The sequence below is a fragment of the Gavialis gangeticus genome, unplaced genomic scaffold (genome assembly GCF_001723915.1).
Source record: "Gavialis gangeticus isolate Ggan-Ray unplaced genomic scaffold, GavGan_comp1, whole genome shotgun sequence".
NCBI classification, from domain to species: domain Eukaryota; kingdom Metazoa; phylum Chordata; order Crocodylia; family Gavialidae; genus Gavialis; species Gavialis gangeticus.
Genome location: NW_017728965.1, coordinates 414,046 through 431,763, shown reverse-complemented (window position 1 = coordinate 431,763; position 17,718 = coordinate 414,046). Strand labels below are relative to the sequence as shown.

Here is a 17,718-nt window from a genome sequence, read left to right as displayed (position 1 = left end):
CGAGCGGGTTCCGGCTTGTTGTTGTTGTCCTGAGCCCAGAGGCTTCCTAGCTGCCGCCGCCGCCGCGCCGCCATGTCATGTCCCCAGCAGCCGCCGCAGCACCACCACAACAACAACAACCCGCCGGCCGAGGGCACCCCCGCCGAGCCGGGCCTCAACAGTGAGTACGGCCTGCCTTAGCATATGTAAATATAATACAAATGAGGAGGGGGCTGCGGGCCAGGAGACCCCCCCCGGGGCTGGGATTGGTGGAGACTGCTGCCGCGCGAGAGCTGCGGACCAATCCGCTAATGGCTGCTCCCCCTGAGGGGGAGGGGGGCCTTAAACAGTGGGAGGCAGCTCAGGAGTTACAGGGGGGGAGGGCACGGGGCAGGCTGGGGGCGGCAGTGGCGGGGCTTCCTGGAGTGGGCGCAGGGAGGTGCGAGGCAATGGTAATGGGGAGGGGGAGGATGGCCTGGGTCCTCGGGCTGGTGGTGCCCAGGGGAGTCAGTCCTGTTCCCTGACCTAGGCGCTGAGTCCATATCTCTGACTGCGCTGGTTTCCCCTGGGTCCAGCATCTGTGTCAGCGGCTTTGCTGCCTCCTTTTGTTCCCGGGATAACATTGGCGTGGCGCGTTCCTGGGGGCTGTAGCACCTCCGGCTTGTCCCTGGGCTGCGTGCTCGTGTTCTTGTGAGAGCCCTCGGAGGGCTCTCATGAATAACACATGTTCAGAGCCTCTCCGAATAAGACGCATTCCTTACTAGCTGTTGCTTCTGTCTGGCTTTTGCAGTGAAATTAAGGGCATGGGTGAGATCAGAGCAACCTCTGCCCCCTGGTATGGTTTCCATTGGGTTGAGGTGACATCAAGTGTTGCTATAATTAACCAGTTTCACTGACAACAGTCTTCTCTGACTTGTTGGAATTACCTTACCGCACAAAAAAGAAAGAAAACCCACTTGGAGGTACCCTGTAGGCAACTTGTGCTGTGCGCCACCATGAAAGTCAGTAGGGCTTCATTCAGGGCTGGCTTGGGGGGATCTTGTCACAGTATTGGCCCACAAAATCTTAGTGAAGTCAGCGTGATTGTTCAAGGTGGCAAACAAAATATGCAGTAGAAACTTTGCAGTTCTGGGCTTCTTGAGCAAAGCAAGTGCAGCCGATCATCTAGGGAAGGTTCAGTCATGCTTAGCAGGAGTTCAGCCTTTCTGTTAGCCTGTGAACATGTTGCTGAGTTTTGTCAGGATAAAAAATTTATGCTTTTATTCATTTTTATTGGAATACATGGTTTGCCTTTCTTCAGTGCTTTCCATTCAGAGCGCTTTACACCGAGTGAAGGTCATGCTACAGAAGTAAAAGACCTGGGAAGGGGACTCAGAAATCCTAGCTTCCAGTCTAGTGTCTGTCCATAGGAATGGGCTCCCTCTGATTTTCTTAGTAGTCTTGCTTTTCTTGTAAGTCTTACTTCACTTTGTTCTGTCGGGGGCAAATAAAACTAACTAAAAAGCATTTGCAATTATTTTATATATTTATTTTTTTTTAAAACTTTTTTGGGCAATGCACACTGCATTCCTGAGGAATAAAATATTAAGTTAGGGTTCTCTGTAAAGTTGTACCTTTTTCACATGAGAAATATGTTAGGATATGTTGTTATAGTTGAGTACATATGGAAATTAACAACCAGTGCTGACTAGCCAGGGACAGTGGGTACTTCACAATTACTGCTATATCATTCTGGCCATTGTGCTGTGGAAGGGGAACAAAAAGCCCCAATGGTGCCAGAGAAATCTGCAAGACAGAAAGCATTACTGTGGGAAATGAAAAAGCTTTTGTGATAATGATGTATTTCATTACAGGTGTGGGGTTCCTTAACTTGTTTGTTTCTGAGCATGACTCAAAATGCATTGTTTATTATGCACCACTAGTTTGGAGCAAAGAAGCCTCCTTGGTTTTTTAACTGAAATCAGACACTGACCAAACAAACTGCTAAAGGAGGACTTGAGCATTTAGCTAGCACTGTTTGAAAAGTACACAGATTATGGAAGAACCCATAGATAATGTTGTGAGTTTGTGAAGAAATCCATTAAATTCCTTATCTTGTAGAAGCTTCTGTGCCTGCATAATGGCAATAAGCCATAAGATGTAGTTGTTGCTGTTTCAGATTTGTAGCAGAATTTAGGAAAACTCGACTTTGGGTTGATTTAAAAGTACTGTATGAAATAGAAGTTAAACCCCAATCCCGCAGTCAGCTTTCTATGGGCAGATCTGCATTCCCACATGGATTCCCTCTGACTTCAGCAGGGCTCTGGGCTGAGTCACTTGGAGAAACTGGGACTCATCATTAATAAAGCGGATTTAATTCAGTAATAAACCAGTGTCCAGGTAGCTGGAAACAGTGTTTTCAAAAAAGCCTGCATTTACAAGATAGTCTGGATTGTGGTCTAATTTGACAGAAGCAAGGTGCTTGTGGTAGAGTAGCAAATTATGAAGTTTATGTCTGTTTCAGCTCCTAATGCACCTTTGTATGTTTATTGGAAATCAAGGGGATGATCTCCACATGTGTAAGAGCTATGTTTAAAAGGGACTCTGTTATTAAAGGTTCAAACACTTTGGTTTGGAGAACATTGTGAAAATTCTGTACCAGCGTGGATTTGATTTAAATTGTGATTTAAATTGCTGGCCAAGAAGCCTTGATTTAATCATTATTTTCTACAAAAAGTGCATCCATATGTTGTTTGATATAAACTTCATTAAAATATTCCCAAACAGGGTCTCTCTTGTGGCCTGGTAAGCCTACCATTATAGGTTTTCCTTTCTACCATACCATTCCTTCACTAGATCTCAAAACAATGAAGCTATATTAAAAAATTTATATTCATGAAGTCTTGAGGGATTCTACTGAAAATGTTTTTATTTTGTTTCTACTGCCCCTCCTTGCATTTTCTCCAGACTCCTCCTCCTTGCCCAGATCTACTCCACTCCCAAGAATCCTCTATTCATTTAACTTCTTGAAACTTTGCACTTTTAGAGAGGGGTAAGGGCTTGACTCTGTGTACACAAACTTGCAGAGAGACAGTAGGGCTGATGGTAATCAGGTCTGTTATCTCTCATTTCCATATACTGCTGCTAACAAGGATGTTAACTCTGGAGACAATTTCACAGTTAGAGGACTGAAACCAGGCTTCACAGAGATGATTAAGGGGATCTTCTGGACTGAGCACTGAGTCCCATTGAGCAGAGTAGTTTTTGTTAATCTTTACTAATCTATAAAGGAGCCTCTAGAAGTCCCATATGGTTGATCCCCTAATATAGTTCATGGCTAGTTATGACATATTTATAAAACTTTTCTAAAAAGGTTACATGAATATATTGTCTCAGAGTATATCATTAAAAGTGATAATCCCTATTCCATGATGATATCTTCAAGATCTAACATCTCTTAAATTAAAACGATCTTTATATAGGTTTATTATTTTTTTAAAAGCATCTTGAAAATAAAAACTGTAATTAAATTTAAAAATCTGATTTAAATTTTAAAAAATCCGATGGGGGGGTTAATTGTTTATTTTTATCTGTCTTGTTCTGTATTGTGAAGTTACTAGAAATCATTGCACAGCTGATGAACTTTCCAATGAAAATTTGTTTGCTTTTTATTTCCATACTATGTATGTGACCCAAATGCTGTATTTTGAACTCTCCACAAAAATCTGTAAGTGAATTGAAATCTGTCACCTAAAGCAAAATTGAAATTGGATTCAAATTCTTTTTTAAAGCACAAATGCCACTTCTGTATGTTGGAAAATGTCAAATGTGTGTAACATTTTACTTAAAGTGTGGTATTCATTTTTCTTATGCTTACTTAAAAATTTTGGAGGAATAAAGTGTCAGCCATTGCCAAACTTGAAGCTGCAGTGTGATGAGGTAGTATAATTTGCTGCCTTTAGGAAGCTGATTTGAAGATGAGGAGTGTTGTTTCTTAACTTGGTTTATCACTTGCCAGAATGTTTTTCTTAGCAGCTCTTGTCCCTGTTGCTGCCAGAGCCAGTAGCCGAGAGGTCATATGTATGGAACTTTGAGTAGAGAAAGAGGGGGAATAGGTTTTCTTCTCAGCAATTACTTCTGGGCGTCACTTTCAGCTAGATAAATGGATGGTAGAGCACTATATCTATCTCATCTCATCTCAGCTAGGAGGTTTATAACACATGATCCTTGCAAGGAAAAGGATCACCAGGTTCTCTCAAAATTAGTTCGTGGCTGCTGCTTGATCACCGTACTGGGCATGTGTGGCAGTGTTTATGCTTGATAGCAGAATGACTAGGTACTGACTAAACATACTTTGACTGAACTAAGGTGACTGAGCAGACAGAGAATGAGGACGTGCTGTAGTGCTTGTCACGCAAAGTCTAGCAGGTCTTGATGGGAATTTTTAATTATTTGCTAATATTATTGTTCCCTTAAACATGACTATAGTGCAACTTGTGTCTGATCAAAAATTCTCTCAATTGAATATGGACAGCAGCAAAAGTTGTGTTTTGTAGCTCGTGCTCTAGCAAATTGCATTCCAGTCATGGTATAGGAGGCAGTTCTGTACAATCTTAACTGCAGTCCCAGACTTTATTTCACTAGTTACCTTTCTGGTCATTTACCAGAACCTTAGTCTCCAATCTGCCTTAAAGGAAATAGCCTTCCTCGTTTATATTTACTGTGCATCTCTGTCTCCCCATTTTCTTGCATTGTTTACTGCACTTCTGTCCTCTTTAATGCTAGATGATAGTTGAGGGATTCCTCACAGATCATTATATATTATATGGTAAGACTTTTCCAGTCTGAAATAGCTATAGAATAGTTAACCAATCTGGCTTCCAAATTGCAGTTGACACAAGTTTCTGTATATGGATATCTTTGTCTTGGAAGACAGTTGCTGCAGGGCAGGTCTGGCTGATTCTTCAAAATGAGTTAGTCCTCACTTCAATTCTGCAGTCTGTGCTGGTCGTTCCAGATTTGAAAGACAAAGTACTCCCTCCCTCCCCTAACCTTAAACTGCCTTTTCACAGCTAATGCTCTTTCGTGTAAGAAGCTGGATACCTTGCTGTTCAGCTGGTGCATGCGCTCTGTGTCATCTGGCAGAGCATGCTGCTGGTGGCATCTGGTAGTTGCTCATTTGTTGCTTTGCAAAACCTTGTGGCACCAAATAAAACATCGTGTCACGGCGTTGTTTACACCCATGAACAGCACCTAGACATGGAGATACTTATGGTAATGAAACTTAGTGATGAGCTTGCTGTGGTATGAAAGTTGCATGGCTGATAGAGTGACAATGCCTGCGCAGTCAAGAGAAGACTTCCTGGGCTGTGGTTCAACTTTCTAGAATACCCAAGGATTTGCATAAAAGCAGTGCACGTTCATCCACAGTTAGTCACTTGCTGATGCTACCCATGACCATACAGCTCGTGTGATTGAGTCTAACGCCTGTATGGGCATGGACACAATAGCAGGCATGCCAAGCATGGTGAATAATTGATAGTGAGGATGGAGTAAATTGTTCACTTCGATTAAGTTACATGTTGTTAGCCTACATAGACATTCCTATAATGTTACTGGTGATGTTATTTTGGGGCCCTGACTTGAATTTGCCTTAAATTGCATAGTCAGTCACACAGACATACACACACATATTAACATACATGGTATGTTAATGCATGTATTAGAAGTTGGTAATTTGTTGGCATACAAATCTAGTCAGATTGGAATTGAAAACAGCTTTAGCTTCTATCCCTGCCAGTTCTTTACATACTCTAATCCCCATTTCTTGCTTTTTTTCTGTCTGCAGTTGTTGTGAAGAACACAAAATAGGGAACCAGTGGTAACAGCAATGTGTTATAAACACTGCAAAAGTTTACAGACTGTTGGTGGAAATGTTTTTGTTCCATCTGTAGTAAGGTTTTAAGGCAGGGGCAGGCAATTATTTCAGGCAGGGGTCTGCTTACTGAGTTTTGGCAAGCTGTTGAGGGTTGTCTGCCTCTTGACCAATGCACCTCCCCGGTTGCCATCTTGTGACCGTAAGTCCTGCCCCCTAACCTTTGCTGTCAGAAGTCATTCCCCTTTGCCCCTGGAAGTACTCCCTTCAACAAGGGGTTTTGCCGTCTTGGAACCAGAAAAATACCAAATTATATTCTAAAACACAAACATCTACAGCAGGGGTTCTCAATCCCTGGGCCAGTCTGCAGCATGGTTGGCTGCCAGTGGCTGCAGACTGGCAAACCATGGCCCCCCAAGGGCCAGGCGGAGAAGCTGCGGCTCCTTCTGCAGGGCCTGCAACAGTGCAGGGTTTGGCCCACCCCTGCCTATCTGGGGAATGAGGGTATCCTTACCTGTCTTCTGGCTGGAAACTGGACGTGGTCCACTGTGATTGCTGGGCCACAGTATACTGGGCTGTGGCATAAAAGCTTTGGGAACCCCTGATGTACAATATTCATTAATTTGATTTTAAAAAAATGTTTTTGTCTTGATTTACCTCTGTTTGTGTAGTGTACATAGAGGTGATTGCACAATAGCTTAAAATTAAGTCTTACTCTTGTATGTTGTGGGGGGTGGGCTTAGGTTTGTGGGTATGTGGGGTGGGAGAGCATGCAGGTGTGTGTGTGGATATATGGGGTGTGGGTGGGTATGGTGTTTGTGTGGGGCTGGGGATGTGCAGGGTCTGTGTGCATGACAGTGCAGAGGGGTGTGGGTACATGTGTATGGTGGGGTGTGCGTGTAGGATTCAGCCTATGAACACACACACCCTCTGCCCCTGCCTGCACACTCTCTTTGCCTGCTCCCCCATTTACATTTGCACACTATCCCAGTGCATACATGTGTGCACACACCCATACTGGTGCGGCACTATGCTCCCCGTTCTGGTGATGTAGCCAGCAGACACGTGGTGCTGGAGCCAGGCAGGGGCTGGAAGGGAGTGAAATGACTGGGGGTGTGTAGGGTATGGCTGTTCAGTCCTGCTTAGGCTTCCCCTGGGTCCTACTGTCCCTGGCTCCTGTCATCTTTGACAGGCTACTGGGGCAGATGATATTAATTTTCTAAATTTTTTAGGTGCCCCGCGGGCTGCGTAGAATCATCTGGCGGGCCAGATACAGCCCACAGGCTGTATTTTGCTTGCCTATGTTTTAAGGTATCATAAGTGTGTTGCTTTTACTGGTAGTGTTCTTTAATTTGTTTCCTTTCTCCTGTGCCAGGAAGCATTTGTATGAGAATCTTATATTAAGCTCAGAAAGCAGCTTATTATATAATAATTTCTAGGTTATATGTAGGGCAGAATTTTCTGAGGTGAATAAATAACTTAAGGTGTGTGACACCGATTGTGTTCATTTTCTTTTTTTTTGTCAATAATGCAGTTTTGTAGCCCAGACATTCAAATGGTGTGTTTAAAATCTACTATAGCAAATACAGAAGTTTTTTTTTCTTAAAGAGTTATACTAATATTTTTATGAGAAACACTGACAGCACCAGATTTAAGAATCAGTAATTTTTACAAGATGCTAGCTTATAGTAATCTCAGTATCTTCAGACTAAATATGATGTAATGAATTACTAAATTTGAAAATACTCTGCAATGAGACTGATAAAAATGATATGAAATGCATATATGGGGCTCAGAGAAACAGAAAAGCCCTCAAATTTACATTGGTTAATAAGATTTTAAAAGAAAAAAAACCCAAACCCAAAATATGTCTTTCAAATTCATATTAACTGTCTCAAAAAATTCAAAATATTCCAGTGAAGAACTAAATTGGCTATCATATTCTCAATTGATCCTGATTCAGTTAATAAACAGGAACCCCATGATTGTAGCTGGATGGATGACACCAAGTATTCTAGCCTGTGCAGCAGGGCCAACATGTTATTACCTTTATCACTCAACATGAACTACCTAACTTATTCATTTAGGATGAGTTTCAAAATAACTGAAACCCATTACTGCTCCATACACTGGTTAAGAGGGGGAAAAAAGGTCTTCCAGTGAGTTAATTTGCATAAGTTTAATATGGTCTGGTCTTTGATTTCTTTAATAGTTGTTTACAGCTTGTGCTTTCAATGCTAGTATGGCACCCACAGCTCCTCTGTCAACTGTTGTTGCATATTATTATTATTATTATTATAATTATTATTATTATTTAAGATGAAGGGAAAATAACATAAATAATTACAGTTTATATAGCATAAATATAGTTTAGAATAGAATCTTCCCTGCACAAATCAGTTTAACTGTCCAGGTGCAAGAAAATAGTTATCTATTAGAAATGATTATTAGTGCTATTCCAGTTAGAAAATTCTAAGTTAAATATTCAGGTAACACTGTGTCCCCTCATGTAATTGAAACTGAGAATCTGAATTGTCACACACAAGAATAGCATTGTTAACACTTAAGCTTTATTTCCATTCCAGTGTTATAGCATGAATTGTGTGGCACAGTAGGTATATATTGCGTTTTAAATATGTGTGTAGGGTACCAAACGGCACTGGAGAACTGAGCAGATCGGTGTAGGAAGGCAGGATTTGTTCATTTTTATTTTTTATGTAGCTTGGAGCTTAAATGTATAGAAGGAAGAGGGAGGCCAGAGGAATTCTAAAAAATAGGAGTGAGAAAGGGTGGTGGTTCTGTTACTTCTTGTTTATCCAAATCAAGCCTACTTCATTCTTTATTTTTAATTCTGCAGTTAGCTAAAATAAAGGAAATTGTTGTCCTTGCCTTAATTCTGCTTTTAACTAAAGAAATAACCCTGCAATCCTTGTCATCTCTATTTGTTTATGAGGTTCTTATGGCAGCAGCAGTGGATGTTATCTGAATTGACCATATTCACATTTTTCTGCGTGCAAATGATAAACCCTTAAGCTGGGTTTTAGTTTCACTGCTTCTAACGATAGCTGTTTGGCTGACCCAACAGGTTCTTGGGTGGAGTTGCAGATAAATGGCAATGGCAACGGCAACGGCAATGACAATACAAATGGAAAAAATGGGGGTCTGGAACATGTTCCTTCATCCTCTTCTATCCATAATGGAGACATGGAAAAAATTCTTCTGGATGCCCAGCATGAATCGGGACAAAGTAGTTCAAGGGGCAGTTCCCACTGTGACAGGTAAGGAAATATAGCTCAGTGCTCCCTTTCCTTGATGCCATTAGTGCAAATTCCATTTCTGATACCTTATGCAAAGGCTTATGACATGCTATCAGTTTAAACTTCATGCGCCAGCCAAAATGTCCATTTGAAGTGCTTTGCTGAATCCTGCATAGAACCAATATTGTTTGAAAAAGGTCATTTATTCTCATTAAAATAAAAAATACCCTTGGAGTAGAAGGGATTGCATCAGTATCAAATTTCATATTGACATAATTCATGTATTAGTTGAAGAAAAAAAGCTCTGTTAATGACATGGGGATTACCAGCGCATGATGATTTAAGAGAAACTAAAAAGCAAGAATACGGATCCTATGCCTGAAGGTACTGTTCACTAAAATTATAGTAAATCAGTTGTATTAAATACTCAAGGTAGATTCCTCCATTATGTTTGTGTACTTGACAAACTTCATCTGAATAGGTTCCTTACAGAATGTCCCTGGCCCAAGGAACTGCGTGTCCAGGTCCGCAGTTCCTGTTTGTCTGGGCTGTCCTACAACTGGGCACTCCTGGCTTCACTGAGTAGTGTTAGGGGCCAGAGCTCTTTTGGTTTTGGGAAAATTCTGAAATTGTTTTGGTTTGAGTCCTGTTTGGAAAGAAACCGAATTTCAAAAAACCTAAGTTCCCCATGACCTGGAAATCTGTTTTTTTGGCAGCAGCAGCAAGGTGTTACCTCGTCAAAAAATATCTTTGCCTTTTGTTTGGGGGGCAGGTTTTTGGAGGAAGCAGTGTGCTTGTTGTTGATGCTAAAGAGGTGCTTGTCATCCTTTCTGATTACCAGAAGGGTAGTCTGGGGGATGGGAAGGGGATAAAACTGAAATAGGAACAAATTGGAAATGTGGGAAGTCTTTGGGCATGAAAGGATTTTTGCTTCTGGCATAATGTGTGAAGAATAAGACGCCAATACTTGTTTTTTCATTAGAATAGGCTGTTTGTATTGCATGTAAGAATAACTTAATTATTTTGCTCTTGCACTAATGTTTCTGGCAAGGATTTTTGGGGGTGATATTTTTTGTTGCACCAACTGCTTGGTGGGGATAAAGTTAGACAAGTTTTTGAATGCTAATATGTGTGTAACTTAATAAATCCAGTCATATAGCAAAAATGACGGTAATACCTTCACTTCTATCTCTAGTCCTTCACCTCAAGAAGATGGCCAGATAACGTTTGATGTGGAAATGCACACGAGTAAGGATAGTAGTTCTCAGGTACTTTGTCTTGTAATTTCTAAAATGCAAAGCTGAAGTCACAGAATTGCGTATTATAGTAGACAGTTCCCTCTGTAGATGGGCAAAAGTTATCATGGACTCCTGGAAAGCTGGGGCTCTTAAGTGAAAGAGAATCATTTAGAGACTTTAAAATTGGCTTCCAGTGATGTATTAATTCAGTACAACAATATTCTTGAATTCTGGCTTGACTACTAGTGAACTCCAAATATCTAAACCACTTAGAAATATCTTTTAGCTCATTTGGATAATCACTGTTTCCCTATAGTTTGACTATAGTTATGGGAGGGAAATGATCCTCTGGTCGATTACTATGTAAACGAGGTCTGTGAATCAGTAACAGTAACATACTTAAGATAGTCTGTTATAAGGTTTGTTTTGTTTTTGTGGAATAAAGTGTTTCTACTGGGATGTGGTGTTTTAAGAAAAAAACAATTAAAGAAGGAGAGTAATGTCTCACTAGCTTGGAGGGGGAAAGAAATATTAAAGTTTTGAACATTTAAAACCTGAATCAGAAAATGAATTTTATAGTCTTAGCTCTGTCGACTAGATACACAGGTATCAAGTTCCTGTTGCAGACTTTGTAGGCAGGTTATCAGAGCTGTCATCCTTTTTTTGTTTTGTTTTTTAATAACAAACGTGTTGAGCAGGTGTGGGACAGACCAATTTGTTCCTGAAGTTCTTTCATTTTTACCTAAGATTTCAGCATGCTTGGGTTATCGCTGTGTCGCTGTGCTCGCCTGAGTTTCAGTAACCTCAGTGATATCAAATAGAAGGAAATAAATGCTGAAGTCTAAGTTGGGTCATTTAATGGAATTTGCTGTCTTCAGCAGTACAAGTTGAGAGCTGTGCTGCTGGAATGAGGCTGTTCATTTCATTTTGTCAGACAGGGTGGCCAAACAATTGAACTGCTGCCTCTTGCAGGCCTATAGAGAATCATACCAACCTGAGCGAGATTCTTTGCTTTTGATTCCTCCATTTAGGACTGCCATTTCCCTATTGTAATTTTGTATCCCCTTTTTCCAGCTAACATAGCTGAACTCCAGGTAAAGTGATCTCACTTCGCTAAAGGCCAAATTTGGGTTGAGGTTCCCACTGAGCTTGGAGGAGAGAGTGGCATATCCACACACGCAGTTCCTTTTGCCATACGAATAGGTGCCCAATGTATAATGATCTTGCTTCCTGCCAGCCAAAGGAATAGCAACCTGTAGGCTGTATCTTAGCTGGCTTTTCCATATGGTAGGATTTCTGTGTTAATTTACAGTAGCTTAAAGATCCTTGTTTGACAGTGGAAATCATCTTAAAGGAATTAGTCTTTCAGATATTTTTCTGCAATTTGGGCAGAAATACTGCATTTTAGTTGCATTACATCTAAATTAAGGTTTGTTGTAATTTTACAGATATTTTTTGTCTAAAACATTTGTTCAACACTAGTTTAGTCAAACTCAGTGAGATCATCCTCTGGTTCATTCTTCAGTGTGAAATACCTGTTTAAATATTGTTAAAAGATAGCTGGCTTATGTGCTTGATTTAAAAACTACCATTGTTAGAGATGCACTGGTCTCAGCAGACTCTGTTGGCATACTAAAATCCCTTGTAAACATCTCCTTGATGCAAAAATGTCTGTTCAGTCGTCATCTTTTTGTCCCCCCATCCTGACATGTGCACAAACACCCCAGTAGTTGCAAAACTGCCAACCTCTGCTGTTTAGCGTTTTGTCACTGCAGTTAATGCTCTTAAACTAATACCACAAGGAACGGCTGATTGAGTGTTGTTACAAGGCATGTCCCATGTATATTTTCAGTCTGAAGAGGAAGCAGTAGAAGGAGAGAAAGAGGTGGAAGTTTTGAAGAAAAGTGCTGACTGGGTATCAGACTGGTCGAGTAGGCCTGAAAACATTCCTCCCAAGTGAGTCGAACTCTTTCTTAATAAATCTCCTTCTGCAAGAAGGAAAGAAGAATCATGATTCACACGTTACATGGAAAAGTTTTGGCTCTCTGCATCAGGCTTGGGTGTTCCCTGGGGAGCATAACATTTATAAAACAAGTGAACAGTATAAAACCTTAATAGCATAGAAGTTAACTTTATTAAAACCAATCTCCGTCCACATGAAGTTTTAATATGCAGTTATTTCTTTCCAGTTGCTACTTTACTTGGGAGAGCTGGGTACTTGGACTTGATATTTGTGTGGTTTATCCATGACTTATTGACTGGTGTGGTGTTGGGAAAGTCACCTAAACTCTCTCCACCTTGGCTTTGGTATAAGTAAAATATGTATAAAACACCTAACAAGAAACTATGGGATCCTTAAATGCCGAGTGTTTTTGCCTAAAGTAGAAGTTGCTGTCTGTATCTGGTGGATTTCTGTTTCTCTAATGAAACGCAGAAAGCCTGAGGCTGTTACTAACAAGTCCTATCCTGAAATTCCCTCTCTCATGCCTGCCTCTCTCTTCAGCTACTGCTCCCTTTGTGTTTGTGCTCCTTGAGTGAGTGATCTCTTCATAATATCTCACACTTTTTCTTGTTCATCCCTGACAATTTAACTGCTTGAAAAGTTTCAATAGACTTCTTTGGACTTCTGAAAAATTTGTGTTGATTTTTTTTTTTTTTCCTTTAGGGAATTTCACTTCAGACATCCTAAACGCTCAATATCTTTAAGTATGAGGAAGAGTGGAGCTATGAAGAAAGGTGGCATTTTCTCTGCAGAGTTTCTTAAGGTTTTCATTCCATCTCTGTTCATATCTCATGTTTTGGCTTTGGGCCTAGGGTAAGTGCTCATAGTAGTTTTTAATTTTGCATCTGTCTTTTTGTCTATATGCTTCTGTAGTAGCATTTCTAGTACCTGTTAGGGGAAGAGCATAATAAGAGTACTTAAGTTATCATGATGGTATGCTCAGAGTTTAATTCTGGTACTATATTAAAATGGAGGCAAAACAGTCTTGACAACAACACACAATAAAACTGTCTGTATTTTCTCAGGAGAGAATTTAGAGATTAAATAGTTATATTTTCAGAATGCACGAAGATCATTGTAAGGTCGGAGGCCTAGGTTACCTCCGATACTTTATTGAAAATAATATTTGCGGGGTGGGTCCTATGGCATGCAGCACTTGTTCTTCCACTCATTCTATTTGGAATTATCAGAGCATAGTGTAATTAAAAATAAAAATAAACCACACAGAAAAATGAGTATAACTGTTTGACTCAAGAGCTCTGTTTTTACATCATTGGACAGTGCTCAGTTCTCATGTATACAGCAAATTTTATTTCAGGCTCCTGCTCATTTTGAGTGGCTAGCACTGTTATTGTATGTTGGTGCTGAAACTAAAGGTTTGCAAACTTCAGATGGAAAGATGCACGCAGCACTTTGCCTATCTCACAGAATTAGCAATTGTCTTTTTCAAAGCACCTAGCAACGCTGTCAAGGTATTCATAATCGGATGTGAATCTTATACCTTTTGGGGGGGTGGGGGAGGGCAGAGAATTGTGCTCCCTTTTTTCTTGTATGCAGCCTGAGCAATTTACTTCAGTTATTCTTGTCAACTGCCTTGTTTGGTGGAGGTGGGGAGGGTTGTTTGTTTGTTTGTTTGTTTGTTTTTTGCCTTTATTTCTGCTTTTTGGCAAAACTAGCCAATAGAAAACATAAAGAGAAAATATTTGTCTTGTTGCAAAAATGCATTAAAGATTGCTCATTTGTTAGATTGGTCTGTTGTTGTAGGCCCCAAACTTAAGTGTTTTAAAGCTTGTTTTGCTTTTTTCTGCTTTGCCTGAAGAAGTTGGTACTTCAGTGTTGTTTGTATTATTGTTGTGGTTCATAGCTTTAGTCTAAGACCAGGAACCCCTGGTGCTCAGTACTATATAAACACAGAGCAAACAGAACTTCTTGTCTGGGATTTTTAAATGCATCTGTGGTTAGGCTGTCATCTCCTTCTGAATTTTGATGGGATTAGGGTCTTTGTATCCCTTGGACTCCTTTAAAAAACTCTCCCTTCATTTGGGGTTTCTGTTGCAGTCCTTTTACATGTCACACATGAAGTGCTCTGGAAGAATCTCACAAAATGGGAACTTTTGTTTCCAAGGTCAGAATAGGACAGTTGACTGTGCAAAGACTGTTGTGTAATGGGAAGTATATTTGAAATACAAATAGGACTTATGTTTTTATTTCAGCATCTACATTGGAAAACGACTGACTACGCCTTCAGCCAGTACTTATTGAGAGACAGAGTGCAAAAGCTGGAAATCCATGTGACCTGTGAAGGTGTTACTGTCACATTTAGTACATTTGAACTTGAGATCATTTTAAGCATGACCCTAACTCCACCCTTTCTTTACATATCCAGGTTCCACTAACTCTTGGAATTCAGTATTGTATTGGAACTCTGTTGAGGTGTTCGCTATTCACCTTCTCCCCCTTCCCCCACCTCTAGGCCTACAAGATGCATCAGAGTTGCTGAACAGAGTTTACAGTTGTCTATCATTGCAAGGGCTTTTTTCAATGCAAAATGCCACCAGCAAATTCTCATTTTATCAGTGATGCTGTTTGCCTCCTTTCGTATCACCAAACAGAAATCTGCAATTGTGCATGGTATATACGTTGACTGTATTATAATGGTGACTTTGCCAGTCTCTTCAAAAGAAACTGAAGATTAGATAGCGAGGTGAGGAATTTCTTTTTTGAAAACTAAGTTGATTTTGAAGCGAAGGAATTATTGGCAATAAAAATATATTTTAAACCAGCTTTTTAGGCAATTGATTCAATCCCCGGTCTTGATTAATGCCTTTTTAATTTGCCGGAGGCAAAAACTGCACAAAACCTAAAGCAGGATAATAACTAACATTCATCAGCATACTTTAGTACTAGACAATACTAGATACTTGTTGTAATCTTGTCTTTTCTATGAAGTAGGCTCCTTATTTCTGGTAGGAAAACTTGTGTGATGCCTAGAAAATGTTTTAAAAAAAATTACATTGTGTGCATGTGGAGAAGCTTTTCTTTTCCTTACCTTTTTCCTTAAGGGAAAATTTTAAATGGAAAGTTTTCCTTTAAAAAGTAATTTTGAATACAAATATTCTAGGTGTATTTAGACTCCATGTAAAAAAGAGATTCTGCTTGTTATGGAACCACTTAGAAATATGAAGATGAAGAAGTTTTGGTAACTATTCAAAGCATTTGACCTGCCTGTTGGGGATGATCTTGCAATTTCGTAAAGGAACATGAGTTGCAAAACTCTGAAACATTGGCTTCTACAATTGAGTTTTCAATGTTTCCATTCCTCATTGTTTACTGTATAATCTCCCGTGGGGTATCTGATATCCTAAGGTCACTAACAATATCTCATATAGCTAAATAGAATTCTCATAAATGTTTAACTTTTACCTTTGGAAACGCTCAGCCTTGTCCTCCTTCAGTGACACTTTTTTCAAAATGTGAAGCTTTAGTACCAAATTGTTACAAAGCATTAGGACATACCTGTCCTTAAGTAGATTTTATTGGATTTCAGGACATGTAGCATGGCTATGAAGGATAGAATACTCTGTTTTTTATATATATATATATATATATATATAAAAATAATATGATATAGACTTTAATACTAAGTATTTAGGGAACCAGTGTTAATTTTAAAACTAGCAAAAGCTCATTTAAATAGAGAATTCATTAGGCTGCCTTGTAGAAAATGTTAAGAAAACTTGGCTGGCCAATTTGAATAAAATGGCTCCCTGTAATTTTTTGCTTGCTTCAGATTTTGTGACTTTACAGCATTGATTATTTGGTATGGCAGTGATCACTTGAAACACTTGAAGCACAGAGGCTAATTCCTAACTGAGGTTTGTTTTAGAAGAGCTGAATTAGAGAAGTTCAGTATGAAATCCATTTCTAAACTGTATTTATTTTTATTCTCTGCTCCTGACTGCCTTTGGAGGAATGTGTCCAGGGTTTAAGATGGGTGTAGGGTGGAAGGGCAATTTAACTATTCTGTTTAGACATCTGTTTTTTAATTGCAAATATTAGCACTTGAACTGCCTACAACTCCAAATTTGTTTCAGGCATTAGGTTTCTTCCAGAGGTGTGGAGAAGTAGTGAGTGTTTTCAGATGGTATTAACCATGTCATTTTAGAGACCTAACTAAACTTGATGGGGGCAGAAATTCTGGCATGTTTTTATCTGTATGAATTATAGCACTGTGTTTTACATGAAAATTGGAATAGTGGAAAAATAGATTTATACTAAGTAGGAAATACTTATTTAAAAAAAAAAATTCCCCTTTCCAAAATAGATGGTGATTTCATTTAAAGAATACAAGCTTGTGACTAAAGGATAAACCCAGTTCATACAATAATACTTCAAGCAGCTGTGAGATTAAAAATATTTATTGGAAATATTACTGAGAAATGGATACATGATCACTGTAGTGCTTGTTATCATATAATGATACAATGCAGTATTTATTGATACTCTGATATAAGCTTTGGATGAAAGTTACAATTTAATTAGTTTTACAGTGACAGAAACAGACTGTTGTACACTTTGAAAAGGGGTTTCAACTATTGATAGTTGAAGTTTTGTTAAGATAAATGTTGTTTAAAAAGCTTTATACCTGTTTACAGTTTTGGAAAAAATGCAGGCTTCATTTTTCTTATGTTTAGTGAAAACTGGCTTAAAATATTTGTAAATAGGATCAAGCAAAAATGCATAAACTCGCACATTAAAAATGCAGCAGGCTGACTTAACTGCAGCAAATACATATTTACTTGCTGTTTTAAAAGTGAAAACTGAAGAGACTCTGTTAGAAATTCACATTTTTTAATTGACACATTTGTTGAAATTAGTGGAGTTAACTGAGCCAAAGTGATTATGCATTCTTCATTAAATTAGTTAGCACTTTGTAACATTATATACAGTTTACACTACATGTATAAGTTGTAGCTACAAACATTTTGTGCCATTAAAGCTCTCTCAAAACCGTGTGTCTGTCAAATCACTTAATGCCATATCTTTTTTACAGGGAAGTTTGTGGATAAGTTTCTGCTGCTGCTATTAGTTTATCAAGTAATATCTTTGTCCAGGGTTAAATGAACAGAGGTCGACTGGGATAGTGTTTACCTAATTGCAGGTAGAATCATCAGCTTCTCATGCTGAAATGCATTGCTTTTGTCAGCCATGTTTCTACCTTTTCCTTCTCCTAAATCGGAAAGCAAATATTGCGAAGTGGCTGCATTTCAGTTTGAGTTTGGGAAGACTTTCTTTTTCAGGTCGGTTATATTTCTCTGACCTCTCCCAATTCAGCTTTACACTTGTAAAATAAAGGGTTTGGAACAGTTCTTCAGCCCATGTAAATAG

General features: G+C 39.3%; 1 protein-coding gene across 1 annotated transcript; it reads left to right on the top strand.

Annotated features, from left to right (window-relative positions):
• The first annotated feature begins 6 nt into the window (after window positions 1-6).
• BNIP3L (BCL2 interacting protein 3 like) lies at window positions 7-17,341 on the top strand. Its single transcript, XM_019503997.1, has 6 exons — window positions 7-160; window positions 8,919-9,111; window positions 10,286-10,358; window positions 12,181-12,284; window positions 12,994-13,143; window positions 14,544-17,341. The coding sequence occupies exons 1-6, from the start codon at window positions 73-75 to the stop codon at window positions 14,590-14,592; spliced, it is 657 nt and encodes a 218-aa protein (XP_019359542.1). The 5' UTR covers window positions 7-72; the 3' UTR covers window positions 14,593-17,341.
• Window positions 17,342-17,718: the final 377 nt, after the last annotated feature.

Excerpts from the sequence above, each read along its gene's own strand:
- BNIP3L (XM_019503997.1), top strand. The coding sequence starts at position 73 with ATGTCATGTCCCCAGCAGCCGCCGCAGCACCACCACAACAACAACAAC. Across the intron at positions 9,112-10,285 it reads GGCAGTTCCCACTGTGACAG|TCCTTCACCTCAAGAAGATG; the intron begins GTAAGGAAATAT and ends TTCTATCTCTAG. Across the intron at positions 13,144-14,543 it reads GTTTTGGCTTTGGGCCTAGG|CATCTACATTGGAAAACGAC; the intron begins GTAAGTGCTCAT and ends TTTTTATTTCAG.